Raw genomic sequence first — 17,211 nt, 5'->3', positions numbered from 1 at the left:
GGAACGATTCTTCGGGGCGAATCTTTTCAGGCCAGAAGAAAAAAGAAGGGGTCGGAAAGAAAGCAGGAGGAACGATTCTTCGGGGCGAATCTTTTCAGGCCAGAACAATTCTCCAGGACGAATAATCGGTCGGAAAGAAAGCAGGAGGAACGATTCTTCGGGACGAACGAATCTTTTCAGGCCAGAAAAGAAAAAGGGGTCGGAAAGAAAGCAAGAAAAGCGGGAGAGAGAAAGGAGAGGAGAGGAGAAGAAAACCCCACGAAACTCCTTCTCGAGGAAAAGCGGCAAGAAAATGAGAAAAACCACTCTTGACTCTTCTTGACTCTTCTTGACTTTTCTTGACTTTTCTTGACTCACCTCCTCCTCCGCCATATCCTCATGAAACAGAAACACAGAGACAGAGAGAGAGAGAGAGAGAGAGAGAGAGAGAGAGAGAGGTATGTCTTTCTGTATATGTAGTATGTCTGTTGTAGAAGCTTTTTCCTGAGCGGTGGGGCGTTTCTTGTCTCCACGTTTCCTCTTCCTTTTTCCTCTCCGATTCTCCCCAAGAATCCATCCCATCCATCGCCGGAACCGAATCGAAACCGAACCGAACCGAACCGATTTCATCTGTCTGTCTCTCTCCTTTTCCTTTCTTTCCATCCTTCCTTTCTCCTTCTGATTCTGGCCATCAATGCATCGTCTCTCTCTCTCCTCTGACGAAAGGAATCGATCCACCACCAGAAGAACAGAAGCTCATGCTTCAGATCCATGTCTCCAGGTATTCCTCTCTCCTTCGCTCCCATCTTCTGTGACTTTCTCTCTCTCTCTCTCTCTCTCTCTCTCCCGCTGGATTTCTGTGGTACCCTCTATGTTTCTCTCTGCTTGTTATGGTCATGTCTGAGAGATCATCGCTTTTTTGATCCTCTTTTCCGATATCTCTTCCTTTCTGTGAGCTCTTGTTAGATTTTACTGAAGATTGACGCTTTCTAGTTCCTCTTTCCGTTTATGAAATTCTATGATACGCTCTTCTGTGCGCACCTCTAGGGTTTAATAAAAATCTCTATGGATATCTGTTGAACGCTTCATATTTTTTCTCTCTTCATCTCTCTCTCTCTCTCTCTCTCTCTCTGCTTGTTAGGGTTTAGTAAAGAAAGAGACAACATTTTCTTTTGTTGCTCCCGTTATGGATTTCTTTGGATGTTTATGTTTCTCTCTGCTTGTTTCGGTTTACTAAGCATAAATGATTTCTTTTTATTCTTTGTGGGAAACACTTTCTCTGCGTTTCTTTGTGTGTTAGGGTTTAGTGAAGATCAACCCATAATGGTTTGTTTGTTTTTCTCTGTCATTCTCTTTGTTTCATTTTCTGTTTCTGGTTTGCATTGTTTTTATTATTATTTATATTTCTTTGTCTTTTATTCGATTCCTGTTTTAAATTAGGGTTAGGATTTAGCGTCCAACTTGAATTTTCTCTGGATTTCCGGAAGAACTTCTGTGTTTTCTTTGTCTGTTAGGATTCTATTAGAGATCAGTGCATTCCCGTTTGTTTTGCTTTCGCTTTTCTGTTTTATGCTGTTAGTTATGGTGAAATTCTTTATCAGCTAGTAATTTTTGAAGATGTTATAAGTAACAGTAGTACTCTTTGGAAATTTCATCCCAACCAAGTTCTGTACAAAGAAAGAAATGTAGAGCCAAATAGAGCCTTACTCTGAAGACAGTTTTTGATGTTAGACATGATTAATTTGTGATGAACAGAAAGATTTATTTTTGTCAAGCTCGTATATGATAATGTAGAAGCTTCCAAAACCTGTAGAAAATTAAGGCCATGCCAAGAAACTTCTCTCTTTCTCTCTTGAAGATCATGTCAAATCAATATTTTTGGAAGCATTCTATTATGGAAGCGTACTCTATACCTTTTAGGGGATTGATGATGGATGATTGGCCACTGTTTATTAACATTTTTTTTATAAAGGCTCCATGTCAGGATTTGAATATCACAGGCCCATAGAAGCCACATCTTGACTTGCAATGTAATATAAGGATAAGATATACTGGAAATATTGTATTTTTCCAGGAAATCTGTAGTAAGGATGGTTGAAATGGTCATTTTGGAACCGTAGGTGATATGCTACTGACTATTCCAGAATTGACTAAGATTCACTAGCGATCACTTGAAGCCAGATGTATTGCATCATCCCTTCTGTAATGCAAGAATAGGTAGGTAACGTATGCTAGAAGTCTCCTGTATCTCATTATATATACACCATTATGCATGATTTATGCCTTATTTCGTGGCTTGTCATTCCTTACTTTCTCTCTTGATTCTCTCCACAGAGAGCACCTAAATGGAACCTTACTCTGGACTGTTTAAGGTGACTAGTGGTTATTTGAACTAGATCTCCTGAAATGTAAGACAAATGCTCAATGTATGCTAGAAATTTTCTATTTCCTAACGCAGATGGTTCTCTCTAAACCTTTTTATGGGATTTATGATGATTGATCACTGGTTTTTGAGAGATCTTACTAAAGTCTACAATCTAGTTCATAATTTAGATGCTGCAAATGTCACAGACATGTAGATTGCCAGAGGTGTTGCTCACTTGTTTCTACAAAGTAAGAGAAGGCCAAAAGTATAAGAGGAATCTTCCTGAGCTTTGAAGTCTTATGCTTTTTATCTAACATGGGTATTCAGGGTTTCTAAGTCTCGCTGATGTGTATCAGATGATGATTCTAACTTCCAGCTCATAGAACAGAGGTTCATATTATGTTAAAAATAGTGTGCTAGAACACTTCTGCCTTCTCATGTTGTTATAATTCAAAATGCTTGGATTTTACACAGAACTTGATGGACTTACATGCCTTTGTTTGTCATTTTGATCCTCTGTTTATAGATGACCTAAAATGTGTACCAAGAATGCAGCAAATCTGCTGGTGGACACCCGCTTTACACACTCGCTAGTAGATACTTCCGAACCTGAACCAGAATCTGTAAAACTGCTACATGTTCTGTCATCATTAGGCAGTAATGGTAATGGTCTTTCTCCAGGGCGTAGAATTCTATCTGTGGATGAGGTTTTTCGTGCATTTCATAGCTATCATCATCAAAGGTGCCGGAATATCCCTCGATCAGTGTGGGATTTCCGACAAAATCTTCAATATCAACCAATATCCAGAGATGGTTATCCTCCACATTTTCCTCATGTGGACGTTTCTCTGTACGGTGAGAAGCTTTCTGAACCTATCCCATTTAACAAGAAAAAACGAAGCAACACAACAAGAGACCTCATTAATTCTCTCCCAGAAGAATTACTCTGTCATATTTTTGGCTTTCTTCCAACGCCATACGACAGAGCTTCTTGTGCATCCGTCTCTCGGCGTTGGCTAATGTTACAGAGTCACATGCATTACAAGGAAAAATGTTCTACAGAAGAACCACGCCCACACAACTTCAAATATCCAGCTAAATCATGTGGTAGTGGTGGTGATGGTGAAAGAGAAGATGAGCATTTAGACTTGGCTCTGGGAGATCTGTCCCGAACATTGGCAGGAAGAAAGGCATCTGATGTCAGATTAGCTGCGATAGCTGTCGGCACATCAGCTCGTGGAGGGCTTGGAAAACTATGCATTAGAGGTAGCTCAGCTGTCGGTTTGACGGTGGGAGTTACGGATGTGGGCATTTCTGCCATCGGTATGTCGTGCTCATCTCTTCGGGTCCTTTCTTTGTGGGATTGCCCTAATGTCACAAATGAGGGGTTATATGCCATAGGAAAGGGATGCCCTCTGTTAGAGAAGTTAAATCTCTTCAAGTGTCCTCTGTTAGGAGATTCAGGTATGAAAGCGATTGCAAACAATTGCCCCCTTGTATCTTTTTTAAGCTTAGATGAGTGCGAAAATATTGGTAATATGGCCTTGATTGCTTTTGGGGACTCTTGTCAACTCATAGTTTCTCTATATATTCGGAATTGTCCAATGATAGATGATGATGGAATTATGATAGCATTGAGCAAGCTCATTAAGCTTAGAATGCTTAAACTAGAAGGCCTGAAGGTGACAAAGAGGACTCTAACTTCTATAGGGATTAACTCAAGGGCTCTGACGTGGCTGAGTCTCCATTCTCTCAATTTCATTACTAGAGAAGGATTTATGTCATTTGGAATGGAAACACCCATGCAGTCTTTGAAGCGGATTCTTATCACCTCATGTAAGCATTTCACTAATGAGGCACTTGGTTTGTTGGGAAAAAATTGTCAAAATCTAAAGAATATATTGCTTTCCAAATGTGACCACATTAGTGACAAGGGATTGGCGCTCTTCATGCAAAGTGCTTTATCTTTAGAGGTGTTGCAGATAGAGAAATGCAGATTCATATCAGGAATGGGTCTAGTCGCCTCTCTCTCTAACAAAGGTGGGAAACTGAAAGAAATCCAAGTGAAGAAATGTGGAGGCATGAATGAGGTACAGTTGTTCCATCCTTCAAGTGATTCTCATGTTTCGACTGTAGAATCGATTTGCCTTGCCAACTGTCCTGGTGTGGGAGACTTATGCTTAGCTCTGCTTGGTTGGTTATGCCCACAGACGACAAAAATAGATTTTACTGGGCTTGCGGATATAACAGATGAAGGCATGCTTGCATTCCTTTCAACAGCCAATCGTGAGCTGACGAGTGTCAATATCAGTGGGTGTGTGCGACTCTCTGACCGAGCTATATGTGCTATTGTTAATCAATGCGGTAATTCTTTGAGAAACTTGGTATTGGATGGTTGCAAGATGATATCAGATCACGCAGTTCATTCCATTGCAAGACATTGTCAATCTTTGGAAGATTTAGATCTTTCGATGTGTGCAGTGAGCAATGAAGGAATAAAACAGTTGGTTGAGGCAACAGGTGACACTCTCAGCTCACTAAACCTATGTGGCTGTCGAGGTGTCACCCACAAGATATTGCCTCTTATCCAGAAGAAGTGTAAGAATCTTCTTGATTTGAATCTGAAGAATTGCCGAGGTATGCCTGAAACCTTTCTTATTGGTTTTAAATCGAGGATGCAAAAGTGTGCCATTCTCTACTGAAAACAAGGAGATATAGAAAAGATAAGGTTGCAAATGCTATTCTCTACTGGCAGTCAAAACAACTCATTAAAGAGCAGTAGAAAAAGCATACTTAATACAAGGGAGGGCAATCAAAGGGAATTTGGTGGTTAATATTGAAGTATTAGTACTACTACAATTGCAGCAAAGATTGCTGGATATGTAGAAAAATAAAATGTCTGAAGTTTGATTTTTGGGTTCGTCAATTACTATAATTGGCGGATTTTTGAGCTTTATACTGGTGACTATGATCTACAACAAGCCACAAGGAGTTGCTGTTTTTTCAGGTTATTTTCACATGGATGACCTGTTTTTCCTTTCATCCCCAACTAGGTGCCTTTTTGAAGCAAATTGGGGTATTTTTAGCAACTCTTGTTATTTGTGTGTATTGATATCAGGTTAATCCTGTTAAAGCTATTCAGCTGAATTATTGGTTTTTTTATAGGGCTTATGGCTCATTCCTCCACGGAACAACCATAAAAGCTTTGTTAACCAGTTGTTTATTTCTTACTGAATATAGAAGATTCAATTTTTTGTATTATTTGTTTTTTATTGATCATAATTTATGTTTCAAAAGACAAAGAAAATCAATATTCTCTCTTAATCTCGTTTGCTGCATAAGGACATGGAAACCATACTAACTACTTAGCATCTGCCACAATATGTGTCCACTTTCACACTGAAACACAAGGTCCTGATGTACGATCAAGATCCTTAATGGACACTTACGCAACTAGAGAAGTTTTTTCAATGATTATTAGAAGAAGGTATCAGTCCATGGGGTGACATGACCATGTATTGAAACTTAAGGAATGGCCAACCCCTAATAATCCATCACAGTATACTCCACCTTCCATGCATAGGAGGGTATAGTGATTGATCAGAACCATTGTAAAAGTACGATAGACATTTTGGACAAAGTGCACTGAATTACAAGTGGCTGCAAGAGTTGCAAGCAACAAGAGTATTGATGTAAGCTTGATAAATAGAGCAGCAGGTGAAAAGAGAATTGCATGCTCTTGGATTGGTCGCTTCTTTTCTTGATTATGATGGAGATGGGTATTTTTTTATTGTCTTCCAGCTTTTGAGTAAAAATATTAGTAAGAAGCCATATTTTAAGGAGGATCTGTTGATATTTGCATTGTGAAGTGATTTAAATGTGCGTATCTACAAATAGAGAATGGGAATGTATGAACCATGAATGTATAGTTAGCTATGTGTAAATTGCAAAAGCAATGTTGTGATTTAGCATGTAATGTCTTGTTTCTTCACATGCCCATAATGTTGAGTGCTTTATCTTCCATACCTTTGTCCTCTTACACAACCTTTTGGACAAACTTTTGGACAAATATATATATATATATACTTGTCAAAGAGAGAGAGAGAGTGCTTAATGTTTGGTTAGCTTGGTATGTCAAAGAAAGGTTATAAGGGAAGGAAGATTTTGTAACTCCCTTACAAACTTCTTTTTTCAAAAATAGAAGAAATGTGATGTAAATACTTGTCCAAGAGAGTGCTTAATGTTTGGTTAGCTTGGTATGTCAAAGAAAAGTTATAAGGGAAGGACGATTTTGAAACTCCCTTACAAATTTCTTTTTTCAAAAATGGAAGAAATGTGTAAAAAATGCATATTTTGTAAGGCGATGTTCAACCTTGCTTTCTAGTCTTGAAATAATGCTAAAAAATTGCAGCCAATGTTCCATGTTGTGGTTAATGTTGCACATATTTTGTGATATTTAGTGCATTTTCAGTCAAAGAACTTGTCGGTAATGCTCCCTTGTGTTATAGTCATTACCTTGATTCTACGTCTATTGTTTCCTTAGCTTTTTTCTCTACTTTTTGTTTGTTGCCATGCAATCTTTATTACCATTGACTCTCTAAGGGTAGTGCTATGGTCTCACTCTTTTTGTTGTGGCACAATTACTGTTTCATGGTTTCAGACCATGACCCCCTATTTCTAGAGTTCCCTTCTCAACTTGGTGGAATCGAAAGTTTGCATCTCGTAAATGTATATATTGCCCTCTTCAATTATTTTGCCACTAGCAAAGCTTTGTCCTCTACCTCTTATGTGCTCATTATTTAAGTCAAAACATAGCGCATCATGTTTTTTGAACCAAAATTCTTATTTCATTAGTGTTTTTTCTCGATTAGCAACATTGATCTTAGATCATAAAATGATGGTGGTGTGCCTTAGCAAACCAAATCATTGTGCTACTCCAATTATACAAATGTTGGTCACTATCTCTTCCTCACTGGCTCTCATATTGAGTGAGATGAGCGAATTGCAAAAGCTTATTGATATTCAAGGTGCAATCATTGTTTGACATACTCTTTTGATGTATCTTGTTCAACTCTTATATGAGCTAAAGCCTTTGGGCATGTGTTGGAGGCCCATATTTTGCATAGGTTGTCTTAACATGCATTAGCATATTGGCATTTTGTATGTAGCCCAACATGTGATCTTGCAACATGCGGGGCAAGCAATACATGTTGCAATGTATTGCTCATTGATGTAAATAGGACCCACTAGAGGCAAAGCAAAGATTAGGCCCACGTATTGTAGATTCTCCAAGACTAAATATATTTACGAGGAACTTTGGGTTTAGAGGGTTTGTTAGTCTTCTTTAGATTGAGAAAGGGAAAGAGATAAGAGTACTCTTTTCCATGATCCTCTATATAATATCCTTATCAATATAGTTAGCATCTTTGTTGTTAAGGATTGAAGTTGTATACTACATAATTACGTCTTTGAGTGCTATGGTATTATTTTGACTTTGTCATTGTTTACATGCTTTGATGTAGTGATGGTGTACCATCTTTTAGGTCTTTGAGGGATTAGGTCATACTTAGGTTTTCATTACTTCGACACTTGCTTCCAACCCATGTAATCTACATTCATTCGGATTTCGTACATTGCTGAATTTGCTGCAATGTACTCCCAATATCCTTGTCCAACATGTAATTGATTTGTCTTGTACTTGCATTCATTTGTCAGAATTGAGGCAAGTTAGCAATAGGAAGAGCAAGATAAATAGTGATGATGAAAGGGAATAGACGAAATAGTAGTGGATAGAGCAAGCACATGAGCGTAACAATGGAAGGAAATAGGGGAGATAGATAGATAGATAGCTAGAAAGCTTCTTTTATTGTCCTCGGAGGTCAAATATGACCAATGAGACAAAAAATGTTACATTTCATGTAATACATGCGAAAGTGAGTAGTGACTCGATGTTCAAGAACTTTACCAATGAATGTTGCAATCGAGAGTGCATGTTGTGGTTGAGAGAGAAGTTCGTGCAAGGATTAGATTTTGTCAAAGATGAGTGGAAAGCATGGTCAAATATGATAAAAGGTAGAGCATTGTATTAAAGTGTGATACTCAGAGTCTTGAACTTGTTTAAGGAAAATTGTGCATAGTCAACCACTCTCATCACTTGTGCTCCAACACCTCGGCTCCCATTGTAATGTATGTGAACTAAGTTGCATGGAAGCAATGGTTCGAATGATAGACAATGGGATGGGCTCTAACATGTATCGATGTGTACAGTTTCCCCATTTTGCGAAGAATATGGTTTTGTAATTAGGTGCAACATGTGTTGTATAATGTGTGAAGTGTGAGCCTCCACATTTGTCCCATACCATTATATATTGGCATTGCAAAAGGGACTCATTTAGAGAGGAATATAGTGATGCACCATGAAGCAAGTGTGTTAGGTTCCATCTACCGAACCATTTTTCCATATCTTGCATCTAACTGTAACACAACATTTTGCTTTTACGCATCTTTTGGGTATAGACAAGTCAAGAAGGGTTAACTTGCCATAACTCAACACATTTCCCCAAAATTTAGCACATGTATGTGCTTTTTCTTGCATTTGGAGAAATTGTTGAGTAACTTCCCATATTCTTCTCTTTCTTTGAAGAAACCTTTTGTACTCATTCAAATTCTTTTGGATTTTTTTTTTATCCTTGACTTCGAGCTTCATGATAGTCTTTATCAAACCATATTTTCTCTGGTTAAAGCACGTGGTGTACCAAAAAAGTATTGTTTTTGGCCAAAAAAAACATGGCTACTTTTCATATTGTTAGTGTTAAAAATAAGAAAAAAAAAATCGACAAAAAGTATAGTTTTAGGGAGTGGGGTGGGGTAAGTACAATATGCATTAAAGATAGGAAATGGGGTGAAATGGTTGTGAGAAGATCTTACCATTTTGGGGGGCTATTTTCCCCTCACATTCAATTTAGGGCTTTTTCAAGTTTAACCTAGTCAATTTTGACGCTTTTTCTTCCTCATTCTTTGTCTAATAGAGTCAAAGCGTATCGTAGATTTTCACCTTATGCATGACTCTTGAACTCCTTACTAAGATTTAAACCATATGCCTTAATCGTTTTCCTCATTGTTCATGAACATAGTTCTCCATCATGAGTTCTCTCCTAACGATGTTGCTAGAGCTTCTTCCATTAATCATTGCGAGAACTCAAATATGAAGGGTTTGCCAATACCCATCTTCCTATCTCAAATTTGAAGTTTCTTTAGACACTAATCCTCTTACTTCAAATTTGAAGTTTCTTCCAATACGAGTCCATCTATCTCATATTGGAGGCGTCTTCCAACACGAATCCTCCTACCTCAAATTTGGTTATGCTTCTTCCAACACTAGTCCTCCTATCTTGGATTTCCATGAATTGTAAGCATGTAATGATAGGGGAGTGTCTTCCTCATCTCATCTTTCTTCACATTTTCTCATGTAGATTTATTTAATGTTCGTCTTTCTTCTTCGTCCATCTCATCGTTGGAATATATGAAATCATGGTTTTCTTGTTTATGAAGTGATGGTTTTCTTGTTCATGGTTTTCTCATGGAATTATGAAATTGTGATTCCTTGTTCTATTCAAGCTCACGTTCTTATTCCTTGTAAGAATGATTCATAATCATCTTTCTGTAATATTATTGTGTTTTCATATCGAAAATGATACTTTCCCTTCACTATGAAATTACTAATATGAGTGTTGATTATTACGCTTGCAGGTCCCATTTGGTAACATTAGGCTACCATTTCTTATTGTAATCTATATTAGATTGATTACTTTCATTGAGAACCTTTTCTTATTAATACATATAGTGAGAATGGTGGTCATCAATGAGATTAAGTTGTTTGGTTTACCGATAGACCAATGTAGCAAACCAATATTCGAAAGGAGCAAGAGATGTTGGCCGGTTAGGCCTGAGTATGAACGGGGAGCCGGTTTTGGGAGTTGTAATTAGATAAATTATGATAATTATAAGATCGGACGGATGGACTCGGAATCGCTATGCCGATCCGTATATGGACTGGTTCGTAGCCAGTTGCCGGTTGGCATTGGTTTGTAACACAACCGGATACCTGTAAAAGGATCTAGAGATGATGTAATTAACAATAGATAATTAATAGAGAAGTGTTGTGGCTTTACGTATTGTTTATCTTGTTAATGCCGTTTTGTGCTTAATGTGATTATCATACGTGTGTATCAAGTTAATCATTCTGGATAGTAACTGGGAAGGATCAGTTTTGTATTACGGTCTACACATTCCTTACCGTACCACCCCTTTAGTGAAGTGTTCTAGAGGGACACCCTGTGTTAGTGGCTTGTCCAGCCCTGGATTAACAACGCAATTTTGGCGACCACGATTCCTGCAAAAAAAGTGCAGTGAACAACGGGGGAATAAATGAATAGACTGACAAATGACCCAATGGCCGAGCAGGCGAGAAGACTCGCCAAGGGATTGCGGAAGCGGGAGGCTTACCAATAGGCGGCGGAGGAGATCTGGTCAAATCGGTCTTTTTCTAGAGTGATTCGACGGGTCGCGGAGGAGTCACTCCGATTGCAACAAAACCACCACCCGGGCGAAGGAAGTAGTCTGAGCAGTCCGTAGAAAGCGGAGTCCATTCTGCAGACACTTGCCGTAAGAGATGACGGTTCTTAAGCGTTCTCTGCCATCGAATCAGATTCAAACGACGAACATAGTGTCCAATCGAATTATCGTAGTAGCCACAATACACCAGACGACCCGGAAGACGACGAGTCGGACCACATACTGACACCGGAGTCGGAAACAACAAAACCGGAGCCAAAAATAACAAAACCAGAGCCGGAAACAACAAAACCGGAAGCTCCAAACAAAATGACCGGCACAGACCACCAAGAGGAGGAGTGAGTTCCGATACCACAGCTCGAGTCACCGACGGAACAGGAGGAGCGAGTTCCAACACCGGCCCCGACAACACACGAAGACGATGACACAATGCTTTACCAATATCCAAGGTATCGAGATGTGACCCGGACGCAGAAGCCCATGTATACACATTTCTCCAAACTTGGGAGGCGAATCATGTCTCCCAAAGACTGAACGAAGTAGAGGCAGAACGATAAAAAATTGCGGAATTCGGCATGACTTTGGAGGGACCCGTGGCACGTTGGCACTCCAAGCACCTCCCCGATAGTATCGCCATGTTTGAAGATTTAAAGACTAGATTTCTACGCTTCTTCCACAGATAGGTGGATCAAAGAGAGATTGTCGGCCAATTTTATACGACACGACAGGACCCGTCAAAAACCATTCAACAGTTCGTTATCCAGTTCCAGACGATGCATAGTCAACTCACTAGAGCATCGCTAGAAGAAGAAGCGAAAGTGGTATTTTTGGCAATGCTCCGGGAACCTCTCCGAACCGTGTGTGCGGTCATAGATTTTCGGACTAGCACAATAGGCCAGGTCATTGACCGGGTCATGGAAATGGACAAAACTAGTTCGTGCTTGACGATGGGAGCACTCCAAAGAACACTCCCTACCGAAGAGGACCTACGCTTTCGCCTGGTGGTCGAATGCACGGCGTGCCTTAACCCCGGGCACTCAACAATAGAGTGCACGATGAGATTGTAGTGCATGCTATGCCATTCCCGGTCACACACAATGGACCGTTGCGAGTACAACTTGCTGAATCGGCAAGCTGCACCAGTCTAGCACATTGAGACTCGGAACGACCAAGAAGACAAAGAAGAACGATTTCGGCGAGACGATCGCTACCGACCGGTACAAGACGTCTGATACAATGATCGACGGGATGATTATGATCGGGACTGGAGCGAGAGAAGCCGCGACTATAACGATGATTGTTATGATCGAGATTACTCCCCTGGCTATAATTGGAGAAGAGAGGATCAACGGGGAAACTATGAAGATCGGCGCCGGCAAGGATACCGGAACAATCGACGCTATAATAAAAAACAGAAGGCTCGGAAAGAGGATCATCAGGAGCTGGCAAAGGATTACCAACGAGGGCCAGATAGAAGCATAACTAGCGTCAAACGGAACAAAGAAGAGTAGAGGAGCCTAGCCGGGAAGTATCTGGATTTCAACCGGGTACCATGCAAAAAGCAGAGTCTAGCAATACACGGAAGGTGTATTGCTACTATTGCCGCTAGGAGGGACACTACATCAACCAATGTCCGGTAAAGAGTAACGAAGAATGACCGGCAGTCAACATGGTGGTCGCGGAAGTGGCGGACATCCAACAAGTCACCACTAGATCGAAGGGAAAGATGGCCGAATGCGAGGCTCAGGAAACTATCCGCAAACAAGCTATGGAATGGATCGAAAAGGCAAATGAACGGAATGTCACCAAACTGAAGGAGCAAAGGAATGCATTGGAGGAACCTACAGAGACGATGCAGTAGGAGAACCCCACATGGTAGGTATTACAGGAATGCCAGATCATGCTACCACTGGGTCAGTTACTGCAATTGGTGCCCCGATTCACCGATGGTTTAAAATCGGCATTGGCCCCACCAAGTACCACACCGGCTCCGGCGTTCTTTTCAAATCCGGAGGAAGGGCCGATAGTGGTGGATACTAGCAGTCCCGCAATCACCACCATTATCAAAGGACAGAAAGTACCAGGGACGATCGTCGATGGCGGATCGGGAGTAAACGTAATAAGCCTCTGAACATGCAACACGCTTGGAATCCAAGAATGGGAACCATGCCCGTTCTGGCTCCGGATGGCGGACACCAGCTCAGTAAGACCGGCCGGATTGATCTGGGATTTGGAGGTGACAATCGGAGGCCATGCTTTCCGGATTTCTGCCATCGTACTCCAGCTGAACGTGCAGGGAGACATATCCATTGTTGCTGGGACGACCATGGTTACAGACCACCCACATCAAACAGAACTGGCAGAAGAAGAACATTACGTTTCGAAGGGGGAAAACTAAGGTAAGAGTACCCATGCACCCTCAATGTTACTAACCGACAAGAAGGCTTAAGGAGGTCCAAACCAGAGTGTAAAAGGAATAGTTATTCGGGAACTGTTGTAATTAGTAGTCTTAATATATATATTATTATATAAGAAGATGTGGACGGACGGACTAGAATCTGTATGCTGATCCGGATCCGGAATGATCCCGTAAAGGTGCCGGTTGGCACCGTTTTGTATTTCGCACCGGAGACCTATATAAAGGCCCGGTTACAATGTAATCAGGAGCGGATAATTAATAAAGCTTATTGTCTTAATCTTCCAGTGTTGATTACCGTTCTGTATTCATTGTTATATCTTACGCGTGTTAATTACGGATGGCTAAGTAATCGATTAAGGTCTAATTAAGTGTTGTGCCGTAAGTCATTCTGCCGTACCACCCTTTGGTGACGTGTCTTAAGTGGACACCCTGTGTTAGGCTGTTGTCCGGCCCTAGCAATAACACTCAAGCGGGTCCAAGCAAGGAAGTAACACTGTTATATGCCGAAAGCGTGAACATGTTGGAAGGGCTTGCCGATGAGGAGGTAGATCGCTACCTTGATGAAAACCCAAGGATAGTCCCTCTATTCGAAGTGGACGTTGTAGAGGCGGTCTCCCCATATATTGTGCAACCGGAGGATGTCGGTGAGGAGCTAGACAGGGACGCGATCTGGGAATTGCAACAAGCACAAGAGGCCCTAGAGCGGGAGATGGCGGTATCACAATGGGTGAAAGCATCACATTTGGAAGAAGTGAATTTGGGAATTGACAAAAAAACAAGACCGGTGCATGTGGCCAAAGAAATGCCACCGGAGGAGAAATCGGCAATGGTCACATTATTGAAAGAATCCCGGGACATATTTGCGTGGTCATATGAAGACATGCGGGGATTGGACCCACAATTATATCAGCACCAGATTCATTTAAGCAAGGATGTGACTCTGGTAGTGCAGAGACGTTACCGGATGAATCCGAAATACGCGGCTAAAGTAAAAGAGGAGATCGACAAGTTGTTGAGGGTTGGGTTCATTGGGCCGGTGAAGAAAGCCACCTGGCTAAGCCCGATTGTGGTGGGACCGAAGAAGAATGGAAAGATCCGGGTCTGTGTGGATTACCGGAAATTGAATGTTGCCACTATCACCGATGCATTTCCGCTCCCTTTCATGGATGGAGTCTTGGATGCGGTAGTAGGCCACGAGGTGTATAGCTTCCTCGACGGATTCAACGGGTATAACCAAATCAGGATGCACTCGGACGATCAAGAGAAAACAACATTCGTCACCAAATGGGGAGTCTTTGTAGTGGTCGTGATGATGTTCGGATTGAAGACGACACCGGCAACAATCCAACGAATCATCATGAAAATTTTCGGGGAATTTATCTTAACATTTATGCAGGTGTTCTTGGATGACTTTGCGGTGTACATCAGGAAAGGAGAACATCTTAACCATCTCCAATTATGCCTGGAGAAATGCAGAGGTTACCGGCTAAGTCTGAACTCAGTAGATTTGAACCTCCCACTTCATTAGAATGCTCCTTGATTCTTTGTTTCTTACTTCAATGGCATTAACAAACCGAAAGGTTGGACCTCTATTTACATTGGTTTTTATCCTATAACAAATATTACATCGAGTTAAGAATAGATTGAACAATCTTAAGAAGGGCAATATAGTGAATGAGACCTATAAATAATCCTTACCATGCAAGGTTCTCGATGCCATGGCAACGAGATCTCAAAGCTTGAGCTACCGAGTACCCTTGGTTCATACTATGAAAGACAACTATTCTCCACAAGGATGCAGTCGTTAGCTCAGCAAAATCCTTGACCATCTTCTCCAACTGTTTAAACCTAAAAGGTTCATTGTCGTATGATGACCCTGCCATTCAAAATCCGTAAGGAATATCTGCAATCATTAGCATATATTCCTTCTTTGGCACTTTTTGGGATCATGTCAATGACATCCACGCAAACCACATTGTAGTAAAGATCTCTCGTAATATCTTTTTTGTGGCTAATTTTTTTGAAGGAGCCATCTTCCTCCATTTCATACGCCTTGATTAAGCGCCGATCCTTTTCTTTTCTAGCTCTCTCGAGATGTGCAAGGAAGGATGTCGGGAAATCGTGTATATCCTTAACTTCTCCTTATTTCTTGCCACGACACGGTTTCTAATAGAAGCAATAGGACATCAAGTTTTATTATACAAGCTCTACATATGATGAAAGCTTAATGAAAAGCAACCAATACTAACGCAATCCTTGAATGCAATAAAATACTCCGATAACGCCTTATATGAAGACGTTAGAGGATAATCCTCTGTCACTTGTTCCCAAGTTATACATCCAAGTTGTTTCATCATAACTTCTTGGATCTTCATGTACACCTGATGATTGTGAAATTAGAAAACGAGATTAGAACTTTCAATTGCACCATATTGACTTCAATATCACTATTTGAAAGACTTACTTATTGAACTCAATGACCATTTCTTCAAGGCTTAAATCTTTGGCCACAACCCTTGACAAAACAGACACAAGAAGCTGCTCGTCCTTAATACCTTGCATCGCTCTCCACAGAGACAACTTCATGTCATCAACCGCTTCTTCAATTGTCAAATCAATTTTCTTGGCCGCTTGTGACTTTAATTCTAGTTGAGGGTCTACCTTACATTTCTTTTGTCGTTGACCCTTGACCTCCTTATTTTCCCACATTGAGAAGATTTGATCTTGTAGGTCCCATACTTCTCCATCTCTAAATGCCAGTTGAAACCAAGACTCATATTTTCGAAGACCATTGGACTTAACATTATCATCTACCACAATGCCGACTTCATGCAAGCATTGACGTTGTAGGCCTGGATGTAGCTTCACACTAAACTTTTGTTTGATGTCCAAATACTCATGGTGGAAGAACCTTATACGCTCAATCGATGCCATTTTCTGCCTATAGTCATTATCGTTATTGTGGTCCCATGTCAACAACTTTGCCTCCTCAGATGTGAGACCCACATAAATTTTGCACTCGGCATACTTGAAGGAGAAAGTCGTTGGATGTTCTCTCACAAGTTGCCAACGTGCCTCTGCCGAATGCGATCCACCAATGACAAAGTAATTATATTGATCATGCTTTCTTATATCGAAATCTTCAATGGTTTCACATTCTTCAGGATCCACCATAACAATAAAAGGCACAATGGTAGCATGTGGATTAATTTTCATTTTTTTCTTGAGATTTTGAACATGCATTTGGTGTGACTCTCTAATCTCAAGTGGTCTTTGTCCTATTTTTTCATCAATAGGGGGTCGATGGATGTGTGTTATAGGCAAATTAAACACTTGCCCTTTCCTAACCAGTTTACGCTGCATTAACTCTCTCCTTATCTTATTCTGCTCGAATGACAACACACCCAATGCCAGCTCAGCCCCTAGCGTCCCCTTAGTGTCCTCATCTTCGTTTGAGCTTGATGAGTTGGAGTCTGACATTTTAGTGGTCTTCTATGCAGGAAGAGAAATCTGGAAGCCCTATGCATATTAGAAGAATCCCACGAAGAATTCGTTTGGCTAGATTTAACATGGTGACATCAGATAAACAGATTGGATTTGATGTCAAAAAAATATGTTGTGCCCGTGGTTGTATGTCTATGATTGGAAAATCAAAGTTGTGAGAATTAAGGCGATACTATTTTTCGATGACTGGTGATGAGCAAGACACTTACCTTGGGTCACATATGCAACTAGTGTTTGACAAATGTACGGGGATCAAAGTATCATTCGAGTATTATATCTTCCATCGCAACAGATATGTAGAGTTGCATTCAAAATTGCGTTATGTGTTAGTAACATGCGGCTACATAGAGTACAACAACGTCTACTTAGC

The 17,211-nt window shown here is 40.6% G+C and overlaps 1 protein-coding gene across 1 annotated transcript; it reads left to right on the top strand.

Annotated features, from left to right (window-relative positions):
• Positions 1 to 534: 534 nt before the first annotated feature.
• Positions 535 to 5,602, top strand: LOC147849850 (EIN3-binding F-box protein 1-like). The gene is made up of 2 exons (XM_087336999.1): positions 535 to 760; positions 2,871 to 5,602. Exon 2 carries the CDS (start codon positions 2,881 to 2,883, stop codon positions 5,044 to 5,046), a length of 2,166 nt encoding a protein of 721 aa, XP_087193125.1. The 5' UTR covers positions 535 to 760; positions 2,871 to 2,880; the 3' UTR covers positions 5,047 to 5,602.
• The last annotated feature ends 11,609 nt before the right edge of the window (positions 5,603 to 17,211 follow it).

The sequence above is a fragment of the Azolla caroliniana genome, unplaced genomic scaffold, assembly GCF_043228905.1.
Source record: "Azolla caroliniana isolate FFs.n. ecotype wild unplaced genomic scaffold, voAzoCaro1.0.p SCAF_22, whole genome shotgun sequence".
NCBI lineage: Eukaryota > Viridiplantae > Streptophyta > Polypodiopsida > Salviniales > Salviniaceae > Azolla > Azolla caroliniana.
Note: the sequence above shows the minus strand (reverse complement) of the source record. Positions and strands in the feature narration are given on the sequence as shown.

Coding starts and splice junctions, on each gene's coding strand:
- LOC147849850 (XM_087336999.1), top strand. CDS start 2,881: ATGTGTACCAAGAATGCAGCAAATCTGCTGGTGGACACCCGCTTTACA.